General features: G+C 38.5%; 1 protein-coding gene across 2 annotated transcripts in view; it reads right to left on the bottom strand.

Moving 5' to 3' along the window:
* LOC145442200 (uncharacterized) overlaps positions 1-17,424 on the bottom strand; it is a 203,633-nt gene extending 186,209 nt beyond the window's left edge. The window contains exons 1-9 of one of the 2 annotated variants that reach the window (XM_080320099.1): positions 16,864-17,424; positions 16,731-16,796; positions 16,118-16,293; positions 14,509-14,703; positions 9,509-9,586; positions 8,922-9,029; positions 4,150-4,251; positions 2,421-2,519; positions 48-152 (exon numbers count right to left, since the gene is read on the bottom strand). In XM_080320099.1, the coding sequence (XP_080176225.1) occupies positions 48-152; positions 2,421-2,519; positions 4,150-4,251; positions 8,922-9,029; positions 9,509-9,586; positions 14,509-14,703; positions 16,118-16,293; positions 16,731-16,796; positions 16,864-16,891 (957 nt within the window). In that variant the 5' untranslated portion in view covers positions 16,892-17,424. The remainder of the gene's footprint in view (positions 1-47; positions 153-2,420; positions 2,520-4,149; positions 4,252-8,921; positions 9,030-9,508; positions 9,587-14,508; positions 14,704-16,117; positions 16,294-16,730; positions 16,797-16,863) is intronic. The other variant, XM_080320098.1, reaches the window with a different exon arrangement.
* Positions 17,425-24,108: the final 6,684 nt, after the last annotated feature.

Genomic DNA, 24,108 nt, shown 5'->3' with positions numbered 1-24,108 from the left:
ACACGAATGTATGTCTTAAGAAATCACTCATCTCTTAGGATCATCACCTTATATGTATCTAAGAGCTGCTTGATATATTTTCCTTTAACTCCAATGATATTTCTATGGAATCGCTTCGCCACATGTATCGTCTTGCGGATATTTTTTGATGTCTGTGAAAAAATTGATATCATCTTACTGGATGTAGTTAGGATAACAGCCAATTTAGGGAAAGACACCAGCATAATGGAAATGGCAAAGATATAGGCCTACATGGCATTAAAAACATTAAAAAAAGCCTTTACACGAATTTGTAATTCTAATTCTTGCACCATCTTACACTGCATCTACAAAGCACTGAATCGAATAAATATTATATTCATATATATACAATATACATGCATGCACTACACCAGTGGTTCTTAACCTGGTGGTAATTACCCCCAAAGGGGTAATTTACCAATTTTTTTTGAAAAACTTGTGACGCTGCACTGAAATATTTTGAAACGTAAATATGAATGTAGGCTAGCTTATATTTCTGCACGCTTGTATATATTTTGTTTCACTTAACACACCATGCCTGCTGTGATATCATATTAACTAGGGATGGTGTGAACGTGAGGTTCACGTTCGTGTTCTGTGTGTGAACCTCGGAAATTTAGAGGTTCGCGTTCACAACAGAACCTTGGTAGGTTCTGCACTGTGAACCTTTTTGGTAAATTGTAATTTGCACTTAATTATAAGATCTTTGGTTCAAGTTTATTGCATTTCAACTGTGGGTCACTCTATGCATGGCGCTGGCAGCATAAAAAATCAACACCAAACGAGCATGTACCATGACAACCTTAAAAGTTTTACTTGCATTTTTGTTACCAAAAATTTCTCGAAATATCCAGCTTTCCGTTTGTGAATAATTAGTGACTCTCTGCCGTGAGCTGGACCCGCAATCACACAACATCACGAGCGATATACGTAGTCAGCGAATGATGCCTATTAAACCAATCAATTACATTGATATCGTACTCTGATGTAAAAAATCGAGCGGGCGTATGGGGTCAATCTCGACTTCATATCTTTACTGTATCATTAAAACCAAATCCGTGCGATTAAGGTGCTGGCTACTGCTATATAACTTGTTGTTTATGGTATCGGTAGCGAGTATAGAAACCCGTTTTACACTCTGCTCAATATCAATGTAGCAATACTCAGATTCCGAACACATTGTCCGGTCTGGCTAAGACCATTAATGCGTAAGCTTATATTTCCTGGTAAGTCCTCGTCGAAATTGTTGGCAAAACGACGAATGTATTGATTTTATGAGATTATTATATCCTTTGATAACCGCGGTTGATACATTTAGCGACGTTTAAAACGCCAATATGTACTTCAGCAATGCGACATTATGTGGCCCGAGTCTTCGCTAGGCATCGTGTACAATAATATAGGCTATCACTTCATTGAAAGATAGGGTTGGAATTAGCAACATGACGTCACGAGGTTCACGTTCGTGTTCACACAGAACCTTTCAAAAAGGTTCGCGTTCACACGAACCCGAACCTTTCAGAGGTTCACACCATCCCTAATATTAACCACTAGTGATTATGAATAACAGGATCGAATGTCGTTTAGTATAGTGCTAGGTAAGTCCTATTTATTTTGCAGTAGTGGGGATCATATATTGTTATGCATGCTGGCAAATTGAAAGACAACGGGGGTCGTCTAAGTTCAGCTTTACACCTATAATGCAGTAACAATATCATAGAAATAGAGTTATCAGTATTGAAAAGTGTAGTGGTCTAGTCTAATCAAAGAAATTAAGTCTAACATCATCACAATGCCTTCGAAAAAACGAGGCAAGATATTGGAACCTTTTGGGTTCGCCTTCAAAATGAATAACCAATCTTCGTCATCTTGGGATTGAACTTTCTGATTGAATTTCATTGAACTTGTTGCCGCGAAATAGGATTTTCTGCAATGGTATCTATCAAAACGAAATATCAAAATAAGTTTGCGATCGACAATTCAGGAGATGATGTCTATTATCCTCCCCTTTGTCCAGATGTGACCACTGGATAACACAAAAACAGCCTCAGCTTTCCCATTGACATGATATTTTCAACAGGCATTTCAGTGTACATTATGACGTCACGATATGATGTAATATTATGATGACGTCACGTTATTTTCTGAAAAGGGGTAATTGCATCCCATCATTTTCTTCTCGGGGGTAACGATATGAAAAAGGTTAAGAACCAATGCACTAGACAGTGATAGTAATCTAAGTTTATTGTATTATTAATCCTGTGCAATAATAACAACAATGATTCCAACATGAAATTCGAATTACCAAAATTGCCCTATCTACATACTTTCATTAGTATACAAATAGATTATTTTATTAATAAATATTGAACGGATCCTTAACAATAACCTTGACTTACCACTTCTGCAACCTTTTTCAAAATAAATTTTTCAAATATATCAACTTCTTTAGGATGGCCGGTCAGAATTATTTCATCTGGAACGCACTCCGTAGCGACCTGTCACCGGTAAAAGTAAACTGGACATGTAAGACAACGTGAAAATTATTTCTCTAATACTTATTACAGGCTTTGCGCTACTTTCGAACAACAAAATTCCAAATAACATGCAGCATTTCGCGGCCTGTGTTCAGTTGCCACTGCCAGCTAATGTTAAATTGGTTTTTAAGTCGAAGCCCTAATCCAGGGCTTGTGATGGTGGTGTTAAATCGGTTTATCATCCATATATTTCATGTGTCATATATTTAGGTCACAATCATTAAATGAAATATTCAAAGGTGGTCAAAAAAGTCAAGAAAGTTACTAAGTACAAGTAGAAGTAGCAACACGAACTGCCTCAAGTAGTCGTGATTTGAACCGGCTTTGAATCTAGTAAAGTAAATAGTTGTGAAAAGCAGTGATAAATACTCTCACCTGAACTGTCAGAAGCTAGAAACTGAACTATGCGGAAGATACAGAGGGCTGGGTTTGTGCTGCTACGTCCAAGGAGGTACAAATTTTCCACAGCATAAGAACTCAACCAAACCATGAGAGGTAAATGATAGTTTTGCTCTGGTACAGCCGTTCTTAATTTTTGAGTACCCTGTTGCCATAGAATCGTGATCTATGCCGTATATTATAAGACTGGTTGAAGTGAAGAGCGATAACCATGTTTTATCACTATTTAATGTGATAAAACATACCATACGGTATGTCCGACAATGCGGTGTGAAACACAACTGACAACATGAAAATTCTGAACTTTACTTTACTTTTGTGAATATTCAATTATTGTTGGTACTCGCTGATCAGCGCTCTAAATTTCCAAATCTATCGCTCTGTCTCACTGGAACAACATATTACCTCAACTTGTCAAACTGCAATTATCAAAAAGTGACTAAGTAGATCACAAAATATTATGAAGTAAAGGTAGCGGAAAATTAGATTTACTTGAGTAAATAGTGCAAGAAGATGAAAACTCCATAAGTACTTTGAAAACGTAGAAGTATTTTGTTACTGACCACCTCTGGTAATACTTCTTTATGGGAGCCTGCGATCAATCTCCTCCTCTGTGATCGACGAAAATACATTTTATAAGACTCAAGATTATTTGATAGATTGCAACCAGTCTACAGTGCAAATCCTGTGACTATATTAGAGGAAGTATTAGCTGATATATATGGGCATATTGCCTTGACGTGCAATGGCCCGAAGATTACAGACCCAGATATAGAACTACATAGAATTCTTAAGATGATATATATTCACCATATCAATCACAGATTTGAAAATTTTTATGCGGGGAGTACACGTTGAAGCAAGATTCACAAAGTAGTGAGTTGTTATATACCTGTATTACCAATATGAATAAATTAAAGATTGGGAAATCAACTAGGCGTACTTTTTATTCTCTTATAAAAAATATGCTGATGGATTGTGTCATTAGTTACTTTCCTAGCATTTTCAAGAAATGGATTGTTGAGCATAGTTTTCGCATCAATCACGTGAAATGTAGTCTAAGGTATCTATGTTCGTGGTGACCTATTTGTTAGACAAGACTTAAAGGTGCTTTATGACACTATTCATCTATATTAGAAAATTGAATCTGTAATAATCACATGTTTGATAGAATATAAATCGGTTATGGTACCTGAAGATCTGGGTACTTTTGATTTAGTTCACTCACAGACTCTTGAATCAGCGGTTTTGTCGAGTTAGGAACAGGAACGTAGCCATGTTTTGTACGAGAAACCTAAATCAATACAGAAATTAAATTAAATACAGAGCCAAGGTGATATGTGATTAGACTTTGTGCTCTAATCCCATTATTACGTGGGCCTACTATGCTTAACATTGTAACCTTTACTGCAGTGGTTCCCAAGCGGTGGGGGCTTCAGGACTTTCTGGTGGAAAACAGGCGCACTTGCAAAATAATTACATACAGTATATACGGAGGTGCAACCCTGTGATTAAGGTACCGTGACCAGTTCACTGCTCCTGGCTGTGTGTGTCGCTAATATCATCGCGTGTTCACAAAAATTCATTTGGAATTCCGGTAAACCAATATTGGGGTCGTAAACACAATTGGTATGAGCAGCATGATAAGCAATGACTCTTTTGCAGAATTTTTGTTGAAGTAAGAGGAAATTGTCTATGCATACTGTAAGACGTCTTAAAGATATTGTTGCACTAAACTTAGCAAATAGCTTCTCCGTGACATCCTGAATATCAGTCTAGTGAATTTGGGTCAATGATAAAAAGTAGTTAGAGTTAAAAAAAAATACAACCAGCTATATTGACCTCATATTCAAGTTTAGTCAGATACATTGTCTAACAATCATTGCTTTCCTAACATGGGCCGGCACTACCAATTCTTGGACATGGTAACTTATACTATACAAAATCTTAGCAAATTTTATTGGAGGGAGCATTTTTAAAGGTTAGATAGAGGGTTTTACGTTGTGGGAATGAAGGCTAGGAATTAATCAGAAGTGAGTAATTAAGAAGGAAGGAAAAGTAGGGAACGACTTCCTTACTGTATGCAATATCCTAAGCTGTGTAACAACCGCAGCTATTAAGTCTTGCAAATGCGATAATGAAGTGTCGGTTTTCAGGTTTACAAAAGAGAGAAGCATTTTATACCGTGATTTACCATGTATAATACGAAAAATTTTACCGATTTTTTGCCTTAAAATAGGGGGGTGCGTATTATACATGGGTACAAGCCCTGAAAAAATCTCCCTTGATAAAAAAACTTCAAATCACACCTTTCTTCATGTTTGTTTCCAATCGCGCATCACTTTCAGTCATCGTACCCAGTAATTCGTATTATCAGTGGTAAGCGCTGCCAATTGGTTGGCGAGAAGCGTGTTGCCAGTTATCGAGAGTCGTCATGCTGAGTTTGTTTGCCGTTTATACGCGAGCGAAATTAGGTTATTGATTGCTGCACGCGCGCGCGGCAATCCTAGCTAATTTGTCACGCCAGCGGCGGTCCTGAACTATCGCATATACAACAGGCCATGTGCGAAAGATATCATCGCTAGCATAAACAGTCTCCAACAGGCCTGGTGCGCTCGATAACATCGTTGGCATGAGCAATCGCATTTGTAATAGGCCTCGTGCGCAAGATATCGTATCTTGCAATCGCATCGCTGATATCAACGATCGTTTAGAGCAGCGGTTGTCAACCTTTTTCACCCCGCGGGCCAGTACAATTTCAAAAAATATTTGGCGGACAGGTGTACTTTCAAAAATTGAAATTAACCCAGAATGTAAAGTGTGCAACCGTTTTATGGCAAGTATATGGTGCTGGAGAGTGACGTTAAGAGGGGTTGGGTCGTAATTAGTTATGTACATGATGGCATCCAGGGGACGAAGACGAAGAAATGCCTTTTCTGCTAATCTGGCTACTAAGAATACAATGCGCCGCACAAAAACACCTGACAACAGCTATACCATCCGTCCACAAAAACAGGGTTGAAAAATCACTTCGTCAGCCCACCCCCCAAAAAAGTTTGGTCTTGGGCCCCACATGGAGATATGCCAAACTTCTGAAACTTCTGGAGGGCGAATGGCATAGATGTTTTCACCAGTACTTGTGAGTACATTCATTCTACTAAGTGTAGGCAGTGAGTTTATGTAAATCGCGAAAATTTTCTATAATTCATTACTGAATCGGTCAATAATAATGGTAATTGCATATATATTGCTTTAAATTTTTTATCCTCTTAGAATTATCAGATTTTCCTGATAGAAGTGAGTGCGGAGTTGTCGTAGAGAATTTAGGACATGTACTTGGTAATTAAACATATTCGGCTGATCCTCTTGGGGTAATTACTTCCTTGCATGTCATTATTTCATGACATATTGTATTGAATAGATCAGGGTTGTAATGACTCGAATCATGACTCGAGTTGCGATTTTCTGGTGGCTCGAGTTCACTCGAGTCATTTTCTAGAAAATGAAAAATGACTCGACTCGAGTCAATTTGCGTATTGACTCGACTTGTACTCGAGTCATTGCCCATGACTCGGACCAAGTCATATGACTCGAGACGAATTCTACCAAAACAGGCATTTCATTGTAATTTCGAAGAATAGTCAATTTATCACACTATTATTGTTTCGTCTAACAGTACTGGTACTTGAAAATGCTACCAGAAACTGTTCAGTGAGGAAAATTAGTATATTATATGCGATTCGATATCACCAAGCAGGGTTGCAAAAAGTAGGTACCACAGGACATTAACTCGGAACTGAACAGTCAACACAATGACTTGGACTCGAGTCAAAACACTATGACTCACCCATCAGCCATCACCCAAGCATACTAAACTAAAAGACGGGCAAGATTCCAAATTGGTATTTCTCGCTGGCAAATAATTTCCCCCTGTGGGATGGCATTTGTCCTGTGGGTTACAGATTGCCAGGACAGCGAGATTCGGCACCAGTCATTTAGGCGCCTATGGACAATTAGACATATATTTATATATCAAAGTTTTCGGTCAGCAAATGGAAGTTTTTTTCGGCCCAGGTTTTCTCACAGCCGAATTATTTTGGCGCACCTGTCGAAGACCCATTTAAGCCTGAACTTCAGTATGTTTTGGTGTGTCATAACGCGGCAATGGCTGACGAAGAAATGCCTATTTCTGTTTGTGTATTTCTTGGAGAGGGGCAGCCAATAAGCAAGATAGTCAGTGACACTTAGTCCCGCGAAGCGCGGAAAAAAATTGAAAAAGATATGGAATAAAGTTTTAAATAATGCTCCATAATTTATGCTCATTTGCGAAATAATTTCGGACCCTGGTTTTGGACCGCGGTTTAGCGAGACAGCTGGTATAGGCTTACTTGTCGCTCGCCTGTCTTCAAATGACACGTCTGAACTTCAAGTCAAATCGAACATGTTTCCGTACCTAATGTCACTTCACGAAGTTCTGAATCAGTTAAAAATTTGTTTTTTTTTATCAATGGACAAGCCTTCAATATATGGCATCTTTAAAATAAAGTGTAAAATTGTAATGTACCTGGCGGACTGGCAGGAAAGTCGTCGAGGACCGGCACCGGTCCGCGGACCGGCGGTTGAGAACCCCTGGTTTAGAGACAATGCCTTCAAGTTTATAATGACATTGAATACTAAAACATACAGTAACCATCGCCGGTAAGTTATCATACGCGCAAGTTTGTCAACACAAGAAGCTTGCATGATAAGCATTTACGCATGTACTATTCAAGTAATGCGAATGCAGGGTGCGTGCGTACTATACATGGATACAGGCTTTTTCCCGGAATCTACATGGCATTTTAAAAGTGAGTATTAATACATGGGAAATTAACCCTTTTGAAGGGGGCGATGCATGTTTGCATCAGGTTGAAGATATTCGTTGAGTTCTAGGTTACGGTGGCGTCAGTACATGCCAGTACATGCAGTAGGCAACCAGTTATAGTTTTTATGAATAGCTTGGAATATTCCAATTCGTTAGACACCTTATTCATATCATCGTCGACGGTCTTTCTGCAAACGCAAGGTCGCATGTTGGACGACAATTTCTCTTGAAATTGCGAATATAGTTAGACTCAATCTATTTAATTAGGTGTTCTTTTCATTTTCAGGAGGGGGAAACAATATTAAAAGCAAGAAATCGAGTGACAACATATTGCACAAAACATTCTACTTCCTCGTAATGTACAAAGATCGACCCGAAATGTGGATAGCGCATGGATTTGCCAATTCGTCGGAACTGATATTTTAGTCATCAACATCCCGAGTGTTGCGGTCATACTAATCATATTTTGGTTGGCCTTGCAAGTTCACAATCTGGGCAATCAATTTTGGATAATATAATTTATTTCGAAAATTACCTCTCGGGCCACTCAAAACGTTCTTGGGTTGGCCGACCCTGCTTTAAGCTTTATAAGTGGGAGTAAGGGCTCGAATGTGTATTGACCTAATTACCACTCCCTGACCACGCCCCTGCGAAAATGAGACATGTTATATTTCATATCTAGATAGGCTATCTAACGAATAGTATGGACTACGATCATGGTTGACGGCTTGTTCAAAACGTAGCAATAGCGGCTACGTATCGAAGCATCGTTATTGACTCTCTGACGCCATCGTGGGGGTCAGCCTTGGAAATTCTGAGAGAGAATGCTTTTTTGGAGAAAATGTTGTTTTTTCAAGTTTACAAAACACGCTAAGACATGTTATAGCGGGTTTATTGAAGGCGAAATAGGTAGAGGGCTATACGTAGCTCACTTTTAAACTGCTCATGTTCATATCTCGGCAAGGTCACAATATGAAATTGAAAAGTGGTGCTTAAATTCCATAAATACCTTCCCCCTTCAAAAGGGTTAAGGGTAATTGTGATTTCGAATCAAACATATCTACTAGTGGAATTATATACAAATCTTACAAAAAACGTACCTCTGAAATCAGAATTTCTACGACTTCTTGCTTCCTGTCAGGTAATCCTTCTATAGAGATGCCGTTTCCACACTTAATAATTCGTACAGAATTATTACGCTCAACGCTCTGTTGGAACATTCGAGAAATTAATGGAGGGATGGGAAACAAATTAGGAATATTAATTACGTTGGCAGTTGATAAAGATCTGATACATTCATTCATTAACAATTATATAAGTAGATGACTGCTACATTATTCAGTACAATAGATATGTCGATTAAACATTCTATATTGAATCAATTGATGGTGGAAGAACGGAATATTAATACTGACGATTATTAATACAATTCGAGAAATTATAACGTGGCCTGCTCACTGCAATAGAATATTCAATGAATACAAATTTATGCTACTCATTCTCTCGATTTTGAATAATAGGTATATGAATGCGCTATCTTGTTTGAAATAACTTCAAAGACCAAAATATTACAAATCCTACCCAAACACCAATGTAGAAGACTAAAGGATATTTCGACATAATCTGAGCATAGTTAGTCCGGTACAATACTGATACTGAATCAAGCAAGATTATATCGATCACTTACATGTATAAAATGATCATCAAGCCTTGAAAGCTGATAAGAGCTAAATTTCAGAAATTTGCGTTTTGACCTCTCGTGTTCCTGAAATAAATGTTACTTTATGTTGCTATCTAATAAATCTTAAAGTGGAGACAAAAACCATCTACATGAACTGAAAAACAATAATCATGTACTCCTATTTTGGTGAGGGACACTGAATGCGCTAACAATCGAGAAGCATTAACATAATTAATGCATAATTTCAATAACTTGTTAAAATTCAAATGAAGTTGTATATTACTATTTGTTATAAAGGTGTTTAAAGTAGTCATGAAAGCTAATCAACTAGAAGTTGAAGGGGCGATAAAAAATTCTAGCCATATATCAATAGAAGTAAAATTTTCTGGCTCCGAGTGCTACTCACTAGTAAGTAGTTTAAAAAAGCATCAGTCATAAATATGCTCTGATGGACTGTCAAACCTGGAAACTGACATATATATGGGCAGTGCAGTTTGGATGGTTCATGTTGAAACATCCTTTTACTCCAGTGCCCCCTTTCAGAAAATTACAGGTTATGGCGCCGCCGTCCCCCATACTTAAAGGGACACTGTGTTGTAAATAAGATGTCTCAAATTAAAGACGAGGGTATGAAAATCATTTGGCAGCAGCCATTGTCCTTGAAAAGCCACTGCAATCAACTTTGACTAGAATCTTTTCAAGAGTGGTTCAATGGTGCCATTCCATCTGCGGTATGGGGGTCACGCATCATTGCTTTTTACCACTTTGCGAACTATCTGGCACGCCTTGTGCGACTCAAGTAAAATTCCTTCACAATATCAGCTGACAACTATCTAACATTCCTTATTTGCCATCAAAGGATGGTGAAAACGCAACAGTGATGAAGTGTGTGTCAAAAACACGACATACACAATATACGTCGATACGACATATATACACAGTGCTGAATTGGTTGAGACGTGAAAATAGTTCAAAAATGCTCGAATACGATGGCCTTCTCCGAGAAAAAGTCCCTGCCTTTCTTCATCTTAGTATCTCTCCCTCTCTCACACACATTGGAAGAACAAAATAATTCTACTTGACCAGGAGTTCTCAGCCGTTCTTTGCCCGTGGCCCATTTCCCAGTTTGAAAATGTTCTGTGGCCCACCTCTTATCCTGGAGTAATAGTGCCGTTCAAGGTGTGGTCATCGCTTGCGCCGATATGCCTATTTCTCTAAAATCAGTGCATTTTTCTCTTACTGATCATTACAAATGTAGACATTCAAAGTAATGAAATTGCGCGAAGCGCGATGAAAATTTTCAAGTTGAGTAAATCTCCTCCAACAAACAAACGACCAAAGAAATTCGGGCCCCTATGAGATCCTAACAATTGGGAGTTTTAGGTGCAGCAGTTATGGTCCTGGTAGACCGTATAACTCTTAACCGTATAACGGCTGCTGTTCCACTCAGAACATTCAATCCAACGGTACAATCATTTCATGTGACTCTTACATTACACTGGTCAACACTATTTTTGTTGACATTGATCAGACAATTGATCTTAACTAACTTTTGGGCGCTGAATTCAATATTGACTTCCGCTTTTCGCTTTCACGTCAATTTTTTGGGTTAGGCACCCACCACATTGTTTCATAACCCACATAACAGCACTATTTTTAATATTTCATGTTTATTGTATAACACGTTTTCAAAACCACAAGCAGTCGAAAGTAAATCAATGGACTTCAAATAAACATTTGCACTGCTTTATTTGGTTGATTTAAACTGATATTGCTTCTACATGACAAATGAAGTGCGAGTTTCAGGGTCCAAATTTACGCTAATAACCTATAATTCTGTAGGTTCTCTGATTTGATACTCGAGCAATAGTCAGCTAACATATGTAAGCTCCAATCTACTCTGGTATCTTACCCCCATCATCTTCAGATGTTGGGGACATTCTCTCCCTGTCCATCTCTGACTATGTCAAGGTTTTTAGGGAAATTATTTAGACATTTTAGCTTTTTTTAATGCCTGCTGTCCGACATCAAGATATGGCAGTGACACATGTGTATTAGGGTTACAAGTGCATCCTTAGAACCACTTACCACAAGAAAACACAATACTTCAAAGCTGACACATATGATCCAATCGTGCTCGTGATATTGCAATAATTAAATGTTTCTGTAACCTATTACTCTTAATGTTTCTGTATTATTCACGAAGACTAACTCAGTGTGCAATTGTTACTCCACTAAAGACTTTGCCGTTTTGGAGAATGGCACACTTTATGATCCTTTTTGAGCTACCGATAGGCATTTGCCATTCACTTGACTCCTAAATCGGGATTCCTAACTCCACCAGTAATTCAAGGTAACGGTATTATGCCAATGTCAGTATCACGGCAATACACAAAGCTACCGAAAGTAGGCCTACAGAGAAAAGGATGTTTCTCCTAGGATCGAAAGTGAGATACCTTCTCTACCTTGCCGAGTAATCTTTTCTCACTTCATAAGGATGCTAAAAGTTCCGAAGATTTCTATTCCAAGTCCCAAAGCTTATGTCAAATCAATAACTCATGTTGATAGACTACTCTACGTTCTCAATCAACTTCGATTTCAAAATCTTCATCATTTGGCCTGATCTCTCTGTGGCCCCCCTCAAACGCTCATGTGGCCCACAAGTGGGCCATATGGCCCTTTGAGAACCCCTGTACTTGACGAACTATAAATAGCAAGTAATAAGTCACAAAATATGACGACGAAGTAGAAGTATCAAACAATTTGATTTGCTTGAGTACCGTAATTTTCCATGTATAATGCGCAAAATTTTACCGTTTTTTTGCCCTAAAATAGGGGGTGCGTATTATACATGGGTACAGCAAGCCTTAAAAAAATCCCTCGATCAAAAACTTGAAATCACACTTTTCTTCATGTTTGTTTAAATCGCGCATCACCTTTAGCCATTGGGCCCCCGTAATCCGTATTATAGAGTGTAACGCGCTGCCAAATAGAGAAGGGTGTTACCAATTAACGAAAAGCGTGTTTAATTAACGAGAGTCATCTGCACAGCGCCTGCTGAGTTAGTTAGTCGTTTGTACGCGAGCAAAATTGGGTCGCTTGATTGCTACAAGTGTCCGCGGCAATCCTTGCCGATTCATCGCGTCAACGACAGGCCTTAACAATCGCATACACAAGAGACCATGTGCGCAAGATACAATCGCTTGCATAATCAGTCGCATCTCCAACAGGACTGGTGCGCCCGACATAAAAGTTGGCCCGAACAATCGCATCTGTAATTGTAATAGGCCTCGTGCGCAAGATGTCGTGTGTGGCTAGCCTGAACTATTGCGTCACCGGCCTCGCAGGCTTCGGCTACTATCTACTCACGTTTAGAGAGAATGCCGTTAATTCTATTATGATTAGTGATGGTTATGTCATGATTGTTCGACAGTGACTTTGCAAAACAGAACAACATCGTGTACTGAAACACAATTATTCATGTACTGCAAATGCAGGGTGCGTACTATGCATGGGTACAGGCTTTTTCCCGGAATTTACATGCCATTGTAAGGGTACGTATTATACATGGGGGCGCACTATATTCGGAAAATTACGGTAAGTACTGCAAGCAGAGATCTACCTGAGTACTTTGAAGAAGTATAAGTACTTGTTAACTGATCACCTTTGTTTTTGTATCAAAACAACTACGTACCCAATGCAGGTGATAAAAGACATATCTGCTTGCTCTATTGATGCAAAAATAAGGAGTGGAGAATACATGATGTTGAAGAAGTTACGGTAATCGAAAAAAGCCCAATTCATGTATTGCTATCATATCCGAAGCTTCCTTCAGTTTGAAATATCAAATAAGGCTATCGAAACCTATCCATGGCTATAGCAATAGGGATAGAAATTGGACAAACTTCCGGTCCTTCAATCACACTGAATCAATGATTTTTGAAGCATTTAGTGTTAAATAGCACTTAGTACTCTAAGTAGACATCAATGCAGAGTCAGGCTGGAATGTGGATTGGGAGATCAGCGACAGGCTGATTAAAGAATCATTTCATCATAGAAGAGAGTACCGATATGAGCATATCATTATGGAAGTGAAAAATTCGTCAAAGCATCCATAGCTTTGCAGGCTTATAGTTAACTGTTCAGTTCAGTTCAGTTCAATATTATTGCAGTTTGCACCTGTGCTTTCATTGCATTTAATCAGTAATTGTGGGGGCTACAAGCTTTTTATAGAAATATTATTGGAATGATATAGTTCATAGTAATTTGTTGTCTTAGGTTTTTTTTTTAAATCTGGCATGAAGTACAAATATATATTTATTTGAGAATGTACTTTGGTCTTTGAAAATCTTGTTGCCGGGATGATAGCTAGAATGTTGTTGAGCATTTTATTAGCAGACAATGATGAGAAATTGAGGTATGATTTCTGTGAAGCGACGTAAGATTCTGTTTGATTTGAAAGGTTATATCATCTTCATCCACTAGACTTCATTTTGGAATTCCAAATCGTCTTTCGATGGTTGCTGTTCTGTTTGTCGTAGATGTAGCCTACTTCAGAGATCCCATGTGTACGTATCATTTTGTTTTAGAGATGTTATGAAGACACCCTCAATGACGTCAAAGATATCACTGATTTTAGTAGTTCAATGCTCCGATTTGATGTTTTTCGTGAAAGAGATCAAACTCTATAATTTGGGGACTGAAGTTTCGTTGACATCTAAATCAGCCTTTGAAACATATTTTCTATTTTTTTGTATTGTTTGTGAGACCTTCTCCAAATATACTTCCGATATATTAGTTTAATATTTATTGCAGTGATTTCTATAAAATGATGATCAGCTTGATTTTGCTATTGATACTCATCCATGCTGTCATGGCGCTGCAGTGCGATATTCATTCGTTCCTTTAGTGACATCTTCAACCAGGAATTTTATATGTACAAATTATGATATTTGATACCTGTGAATCAATGGTAATTCATTGATATATCAATAAAGGCCAAATACCTGGTAAATCTGAATAGGCTCGATACCATGAGGTGGATAAGTGTGAGAACGTGCATAGAAGGGTGTTGCGCCGACTTTTGATGAATTCATTGGGCCACTGGATTCCGCGGGTGATGATGGAACTGGAGAGTTTGTATTTCCAGAAAAATGGTTACCCAGAATCTCTTCGCATTTCTTCCTCCATTTAACCATATTCTGTCAAATGAACATTTTTCAGATATTTTTAAATAATTAAAATGTCACCTAAAATTTTGTCTAGGGTAATCAAAGATAAACATAGGAACATCAGATGCTCACTTTATCGCAGTCTCACTTTAGCGAAAAGGATGATACGACTCATCCTCGATAATTTCGAACGACACCAGAATTTCAAATATTTATACTTGAGAAGGTTACATATTTTTGCAGGAGTGGGTGTTGGGCCATGTGTTATTACCTTTAAGAATGAATCGATTATGGAAGTCATGGAACAGGTTGTGAAATCATCAGTACTGGTGCAAATAAAACCGCCACACACAGTAGATTTGTAATCCACATCAATCAATTTCATGCAACTACGATTACAAAATCTCGTTTAACCCTTACGGGGTGGGGCCATATTTTGCAGAATTGACCTTCACTTTTCAAATTCTCACCGTGACCCCACCGAGATTTGAATCTGGGACGTTCCAGTTTAAAAGTCGGCGGAGTATAGCCGTCTACCGATTCCACCCTTGATCGACATCCCATGACATGTCTAAGGTTTTTTAATAAGTTTAAATAAACAAACTTTTTCCCCAAAAAAAATCTCTCTCTCTCCCAATTTTCAAGGCTGACCCTCGGGATGTCGTCAGAGAGAGAAATATGATGCTTCAGTGCGTAGCCACTGTTGCCTGGTTTCAAACAAGCCGTCAACCATGGTTGTAAACCGCGCCGTTCGTCAGCTATCGAAAAATGGAAAATACATCTAAAATTTACAAATGGGCGTGGTCAGTGAGTGGTCATCAAGGTCAAGTTCATGATCAAGACTCAATCAGCCCCTACCGTCCGGTTTATGGCATAAAACAACGCAATATGCTTTCTTTTGTCATATCCAACCATTTGTAGACATAGTAAACCTGTTTATGACTCATATGCCGTCTGAATTTGCACTTGAACTTGACCTAGATCTTGAAAATCACTAAAGTGTGACCAAAATTAGCAAATCCCCCTCAGAAAACTCTCCAGAACTTGTTTTGATGTTTGTAACGGTGAACATTTACACAGAATACCGTATATGTCGACTTCTGATGTTCTGGCAGATATTCCGACAATATTTTGCTCTTGGAAAATATCTGGAAATTTTAGGTGATAACCATATTTTCATTGATTTTTTTAATAAATAATCTTTACGAACCAAAATTTTTGAGTAAGGTACCAAATGTATCGGAAAAGTCTCAGCTTTTCAAAAAACGTAGTACCCGATGTCTAGAGTGTGTCAATAGGGAGAGATAGGTGTCGGAGACATGCCATATCATATATGATACACCCACCGCGTAAGAAATATTTTTGTCAAGGAATTCAAAGAATTCTGTCGCCCTACAAAATGTAGGAATCAAGAGAAACCCTAAATTCTGGAAGGAGGACTTACTTTTGTACCATGGATTCTAGGAGAAACCTTTACGTGGTCACTGGATATGGTAACCTCTGCACCAGCTAGCAGCATTTTCGCTTCCAGTTTACCCTGCTCTTTGTCAGCTGAATTCTTGTAATCGATTCTATCTTCAAACCATGATCTCACTTCTGGTCTTGGCCATTCAAATGAATCTAAATCAGAATGAACAAGGGTCAGCAAAGTAATCCAGTCGGCAACACAGATAAAGTTGACTTGAAGAGGACTGAGGAATCTGCAGGTTAGGGATTCTTAATCTGGGGTCCACGGTCAATTGGGGGTCCACAGATTAGTTTTTAGGGGTCCATGAAAATCGATGTGAGAACTACAGCTATAAAAGTACATTGTCCTTTTTTTTGTAAGTTCCGTCGTTATTTTAGACTAATGCCCGTACCGGTATCTTGTCTTATATTCAGTTCTCACCACTAGTCACAAAAGCCACACGATACAAACACTATTAGTTGCACTCCAACTGGAAATCTGGGCAGGCCGACAGTGATGACCTTTAACGACTTATACAACGAATGGCTTTGATGGTGCTAATCTGTGCGTGTAGAGTAGTCACGAAGCATCCCAGATCACAAGAACTTACAACTGCTGCGTTCGGTATCTTCAACTGATTTGCGTTTTTTCTTGCGGTAGCGCTGTCGTTTGGACTCTGCACAGATGAATAGACACAATTTTATGTCGTTATATACAAGTGTAGGTCATCAGATCACGCTCACTTTCGGAACTTGTATGATCCTCGTTCATAGTGACCGCTCCCCAATATGTCCGCAGTATTCATACATGCAGCTCTCACACTAATTAAAAATACGAAGGACACTGAAAGCACTACCAACATCTAGCTCTATAGCCCTTCCATAATTTGAAGACGTCACAACGGCAACGCGACGCGTACTATCTACCGTGCTACTGTTGAAAACTTTTGTCCTCGCTGCGGACTTTCGCAAGTTTAAGCAATGTATAGGTGGAGGGTATGCCGATGGGCGACATGCCTACCGCAATATCTTTACAATTGCCTCAAGAATTCAACGGCTTATCTAGCTACCTGTATATTCTAAGATTTGGTCTAGGTCTCTGCTGAAATTACCAGGTTCTGTGGATACTATGCGCGTCCGGTAACTGACTGATATCAGGTTTGATTCGGTTCACCTCTTCGTTTGGTATAAATTAAAGATTTGCCAATAAACGATATGCTGAAGTATTTCATAGGCCTCGATGAATAGCATGAAATCGGGAATGAAGTATCGTAGAAGCACTCTATAAACTACTATTGTCCATATGCTACCTCTGCATCACAAGCCTATACCTACCAAGTAGCTAATAATTAACTTGAAAGTACAATATTTGACCAGTGAATTGAACAGCTGTTTCGTAATGTATATGGACAAAGGTTATACCAGGGATATCTAGTCTAGATATCCCTGGGTTATACGCAACGATGTTACAATGCAAAATGACGATACTAATACGAATGAAATCAATCACGCCGGGCCCGATAACCACATTCAACATCTGAGTCCGTTCGCGGATCTCACTACAGTAAAACAGGGATTACAATAGTCCTGTAGAATTTGGTCTAAAAATGGGTCAACCTAGAAAAAATTCTTATAAAGACGTATTATATACCGTTGGAAAGATAATTTTACCAGCTTTTCAATGATAGGTTTTGTCACTTTTTTTACCTTGCGGAAAAAAATTATGACCAAAATCGTGCCACGGGGTAAAAATTGAAATTGGGGAAAAATTAACTTAAAAATATGAACAAAAGGCTAGAAACTAATGAATTATCACCGGAAAAGCAGGATATAGATGCAAAGGAGTAAATGAAAACAAAAATATAATTATCTATCTGTTTCAGGGAGTAAAAGTGAGCAGGACAGGGGGAAGTGTGGGGGCGCAGTAGAGCTGTCGTTGTTCGTTATAACTTCATTATGTTATTATTTATTTACTATGGTCCGTCTCATTTACCTTGCTTGTTTTTTTAGATAGTGCTTAGTCAAAATGAAACAGCAATTTGCGTTAAGTGTAGAAAAGGCTATCGGACTGGAGATTCAATGTGTCTCATTGGAGCTTATTTCTGCGAGAGTGATAGTATCACACACCCTTTAGACTAGAGTTGCGTTTAAAACAAAAATCAATTTAAAACAAACATGTTTAAAAGAAGGACCTAATTTAAAACATGTTGTTTTGTTTTTAAACCATGGCGTCACGAATATTCAATTGTGACGTCATGGATTGAAATTGACTATTGAAAATATTGGGTAAATATAACCTCTTTGACGAAATATCTGTACTACAACTGTTGAACCGACTATTTTGAGGGTTCCAACTTCCATCCATCCCTTAACGATATACGTCGGCTAAATTGGGTGGTAATTGTCCGTGTGCTCATACAACATGATTTTGAATAGTATTTACTCAATTATGGCATAATTTTATAACTTAAAAAAATACAATTTTTTTTTTTTTAATAAGGCTTTTGTTCAAAATATTCTTTAAATAAATTGTTTTACAACAGTGTTTCTTTTAAATGCAACCCTACTTTGGACACGATGATTGGTCATTCATTGAAACTGGATTGTGAAACGCTGATCGTAACTTTTCTGAAAAATTAAGAAAATGGCCATATTACGTACATCCACACATCATGCCGTAATTTATTGGGAAACAATGCGAGATCCAAGAAACGTTTGTGGTGGCTTTATCGAAAAATTGGTATTTCTTCACTTGCAAATAATTTTTCTCTGAGAAATGTTATTTGACCTGTCGAGGCATTTAGGCAGCTATGGACAATTAGATAGGCTTATATTTATTTCGAAGTTCACGGTCAACATAAGGGCAATCCTCTTCGGCAAAGGTTTTGTCGCAGGCGATCTATTGGCACACTTTTCAGATTACTATATTGGCAAATACTTCGTATTTTTTGTGCATCGCGGCGTGGTAATGGTCGAAGTCGAAATGCCTATTTTTATTTTCTATAAATCATGCTCTTTTTCGTGGGGGAAGGGTAGCCTACTCAATAATCAAAAAATTGGCAACATGAAATCCCGTCCAGCGCGGAAGAAATTGAAAAGAGTTGCATAAATTGTCAATAAGAGATGTATACATAATTTATGTTCATTCACCGACATAATTTCGGGCCCCCTTCGAGCTCGGGACCTCCAATTGGACGATTTGGGATGCGGCGCAGTGACGGTCCTGGTAAGAGATCAAAGCTCGGTCGCTGTCTCCTGGTTGAGATTTTACTATTGGAAATATTTTGCGCTTCAATCGCATATATATATATTATTTGCATGTGGTATATTCGGGGTCAAATCAAGGTTGTTATAACAGCCATCGCGGTTGGGCTCATACCATATGTGCTTCGAATCGGATGTACGCAATCCGAATTCCCATCTGTGATAGGCAATACGGGAAATTAAATGTATTGGGTTTTGTTTTAGTGCTTTGTGTGACTATAGTAAATCAACATGGGAATGTCATGGAGATATCTGCCCACATTGAATTTGCTACTGCACCCAGTTATTCATTTTAACACGAATGTATTCCAAACAAAGCTCAGCTCCGCGACGATGTTGACTGCATATGATTTCTTAAATATAGTAGCCTTAACAGCCCCTAAAGCACGATAACTGAATATATTTTCGAATATTCTACCGATGCATGGGTATTGTGTTATTATAAAAATTTTGCGTTAGCCGAGAAGATACATGTTGCGATTTCGTATGTAGCCACCTCCAACTAACTGTCGAAAGTATGCAACCATCCTCCCCCCGACCAAATATACTTAGATATTTCTGCCACTTGAAGTAGTTTTCACGTGTCTTAGAAATTACTGCTTGAGTAGAAAATATAGGGCGTTACTTGTGCTACCTTTAGCAACACCAATCACTTTTACAATCTCTAGTTCAGTGGTTCTCAACCGGGGGTCTGCGAAGCCTCGAAATTTACAAAATAGTTGATAACCTAATATATATTTTTAAAATAGGAAAATCACGAGGCTGCAGTTATGCTTCATTACAGTAGAACTCACATCAACAGGAAGGCCGTCTGAGATGGAATATCCTGCTGTGTGGACTCATTTTAGTTGCTAAATTGCCAATAGCCCACTGATACAAATATTTGGCTGTATAAACGTGTTTTGTTGGGCATTGTGTAAAAAATAAATGGTTGGATTAGTAAAGTCAATCACGAAGGCTTCGTAATGTTCGAAAAAATCCGTTTTCGCCTGTGATATAGGCCTACATAACCATTTTCCCTAATAACTCCAAGCTGAGCTGCTAGACATAAATTAACAGGCTTGACGTTATATGTTCAATAAAAAATTCGTTTGTCAATTTTGGTGTCATCATTGTTGCGATCATACCCAAATGTGTCGTCGGAAGCTTTATGCCCTATTATTACATTCGCCACCACCTTTCTTTGCCTAAATGGATTTTCAGCACTCGTTGATATGAAATCGAAGGCGCAGATTTTAAAGACACGACCACGTATTTCAAAAATTGCAGTTAAATAATTAGCTTTGAAATAATAAAAGTCAACCCAATTTCTGCATACATATAGAATGCTGTTATTTTAAAGAAAAATAATTTTGTTGCTGTTTATCACTAGCCTACAGTTATCATTTGCACATGACAGATGACGATTGTACGATAATTGAGCTAAATTGGAAATCGAACTTCGTGGATGGGGGGGGGGGGGGGTCCGCGGGGGTCCGTGACGGTCCAAAAGGGGTCCGCGAATACAAAAAGGTAGAAAACCACTGCTCAAGTTCATATAAAAATATTACGGCAAATTAGAAACCGCCAAAAATGTAAAGCTTTTTGTATATAGAATTGGCGTTTAATATTGCAAAACACAAACAAAAAGCCTCGATACCATTTAAAACATCTCTGCCTCTGTTCCAACATGGTATTTGGTGTGGGTTTTTGAATTTGTTTACCAGTGTAATTTTATGGGTCGAAAAGAGCTTCTGATTGAACGATGATAGAGAATCACTGTAGCCAAGTTCACTGAAAACTCACTCATTCTGCATTACAACAACCCATGTTTCATGATAGATGATTTCAATACCAATATTTGAATTTTTGCTATTGTATGCTAACCGTGATGTCACTAACGAAAGCTGAAATTTGATTAATTTATGAAAATGAGAAAAATTGATACAGAAAAAATCTGACGTGATGGAGAAATTATTAGCACAGAATCGGATTCAGTAACCATAAATTAGCCTAAATCAATCATTGGAAATTTTTTACCTTAATTTTTGTTCGAAATTTGTAAACCAGTGTTATCTCCGTCTCGGTCAACTTTTGCCCCCTTAACGTATTGATAAATACCTCTTACATAAAGTTATGTTTCATTGTTTTGCTGTTCGATTGTTAGTTTGCTTTACTGGGGGTGATATTCCAATTTATGGTGTTGTATTCTGATACGAAGGTATCGTATCTTAGCTTATAATTGTATTTTAATATTAGGCAAAACAATGCTTTATCCCCTAGCACGTTTTTGGTCATAAGTTGTTTCCCCAAAGTAAAGAAAGTGACAAAACCCATCAGTGAAAAGCTGATAAAATTATCTTTCCAACGGTATATATAATACGTCTTTATAACAATTTTTTCTAGATTGACCGAAAATTCTACAGGACTACAAGCCAAAATGCAATCTTTCATTTGATTATATACAGTGGTGGCCCTACGAACGGGGGGGGGGGCTGTGCGAGACTTACCGGGGGGGCCCTATAAGTATCTATCCGTAACTTCTGGGGGGCTCCTCCCCCCCCAGACCACCCTTTCGCATCTGTTATTATTAGGGGAGATGTGGTACCGATGGATCACTGGGACCGAAAATACTTTGAAAATTCTCTATGATAATTCCATGATTACACTCCGTGAACTTGTCTACGATTGCATGCTGGCAACATCTTTCCTCACATACAAAAAAAATCCGACGTGCGCGAACTATGGGGTCTCTCACAGACGTTTTTTGTTTTGGGGGGTGTAAACTAAATTTAGATCGACATATACATTTTTCTTTGTAACCTTCAACACGAACAAACCAGCAATCATTTTTATTGTGAAGTCTAGGGCTTGTATCAGGCTATATAATGGAACCTATCATTTTTTTCAGTACTTTCCTTGAGTGGAATTTTTTTCGATTCATGTACAAAATTAGTAGGGTGGGGACCGATGATACAATAGCCAAATCAAGCAAAATAATCAAGAATACTAATCATGAAACAAATGAAACATGACTACGTACAGAAAATCTTTATGTAATAATTGCATATGATGTTATCGCTATAACGAGGTCTTTGGAAGTCACACTATCGATTTTCGGGCAATATGTACGTACCCTCAAATTTATAAGTCCAAGCCTAAATTGAAACGTGATTTTATGACAACATTTGAGTCAATATCTAATCTATTTTTAGACGGTTGCAACCGAAAATTCTTCTTTGGCTTGCTGTAGCTTAGATTATAATACTGAGCAAGAAAAGTTGTCACATCTGAGTTTTATATGGTATGTGTGTCATGGGTCCCCGGGCCGTGTGCCATTGGACCCACCGGGTGGGGACCGATGAAACGTTCGAGCAACAAATTTTAAACGTCCATAAATATTTATTGAGAAGACGGATGTTCATGTATATGTGCGCGATAGGTCGAGCTTGTATCAAAGTGCTGAGCCAGCAAAAGATCTACTCTTTTCGGCTGAACACTTTGGGGCCAGCGATCATTTTCCAATTTTTGATCCATCGGTACCACATCTCCCCTATATATCTTTCACCGCGGCAAGGTTTGGCCAGATGCTGGATTCGGCCATGTCTATTTTGCATGTGTGCAAGCAGCACCGTAACTGCCGCACACCAAACCCCCCCCCCCCCCCCAATTGGGGGGTCCGAGCTCGAAGGGGGCCCAAAATTATTTCGTGAATTAGCATAAATCATAGAGTATTTTTTGAAAATTTATGCAACTTTTTGAAAAATTTTTCGCGCTAGGCGCGAATTCAAGTAGCCATGTATCTTTATTACTGGTCATTGGGCCATTACCGCGCCACGACCCGCCGAGACATACAATCAAGTTTTAGGCCATATAACATGCGACTCCAAGAAGTGTGCCAGAACGATCGACAGCGAGAAAACCTTGGCCGAAAGGGTCTATGCCCTTATGCTGACCAAAGACTTCGTTATATATACAAAATACATATAGGTTTAATTGTCCATAGGCGCCTAAATGACTGGCGCCGAATGTTCCTGTCTTTGCAATCTGAACCTCACAAGACAAATACCATCCCGCTGGGAAAAATTTTATGCCAGTGAAGAAATACCAATTTGAAATCGTGTGCGACTCTTAGTTTAGAAGCCTACGTTTGGGCAATTCTATATTTTTTGATATAGCAGATTGGAAGTCACGAAATAACATTATGTAACGAATTCATATCAACGGGTCCGCCCGCCCGAAGATGTTTAATTATTATTTACTGGCCCTCCCATTTTCAAGACACTTCACTCAGCTCTACCGGTAAATCTAATTACGTGAGTAGAGAGAACAATAAATTGATAGCATAATATATATGCAATCGCCGATCTGATTGACCAATTTTATCATAAATTATCGAAAATTTTCGCGCTTCGCGCTGGCTCACAATGCAGTACAGATGATTTCGTGACAAACGCGAACAACGTGATGGAGGGGTCGTTTCATCACCCTATGGGAGCCCAAGACCCACGTTTTTGGGGGCCTGACGAGGTGCTGTTTCGTTCCTACCAACGGGTATACGCCCGAAGATGTTTAATTATTATTGAGTGGTCCTACCTTTTCAAACACACCTCACTCAGCTCTACCAGCAAATCTGATTACGTGAGCAGAGAGAAGATAAAAATTGATAACAATGCATATGCAATTCCCGATCATACTGACCGATTCAGTCATGAATTCTAGAAATTTCCCGCGCTTCACGCGCTT

This window comes from Botryllus schlosseri, chromosome 7, assembly GCF_051294905.1.
Source record: "Botryllus schlosseri isolate E-star chromosome 7, Bs_hap1, whole genome shotgun sequence".
NCBI lineage: Eukaryota > Metazoa > Chordata > Ascidiacea > Stolidobranchia > Styelidae > Botryllus > Botryllus schlosseri.
The sequence above is the reverse complement of the archived record's forward strand: the minus strand, read 5'-3'. Positions and strand labels throughout refer to the sequence as shown.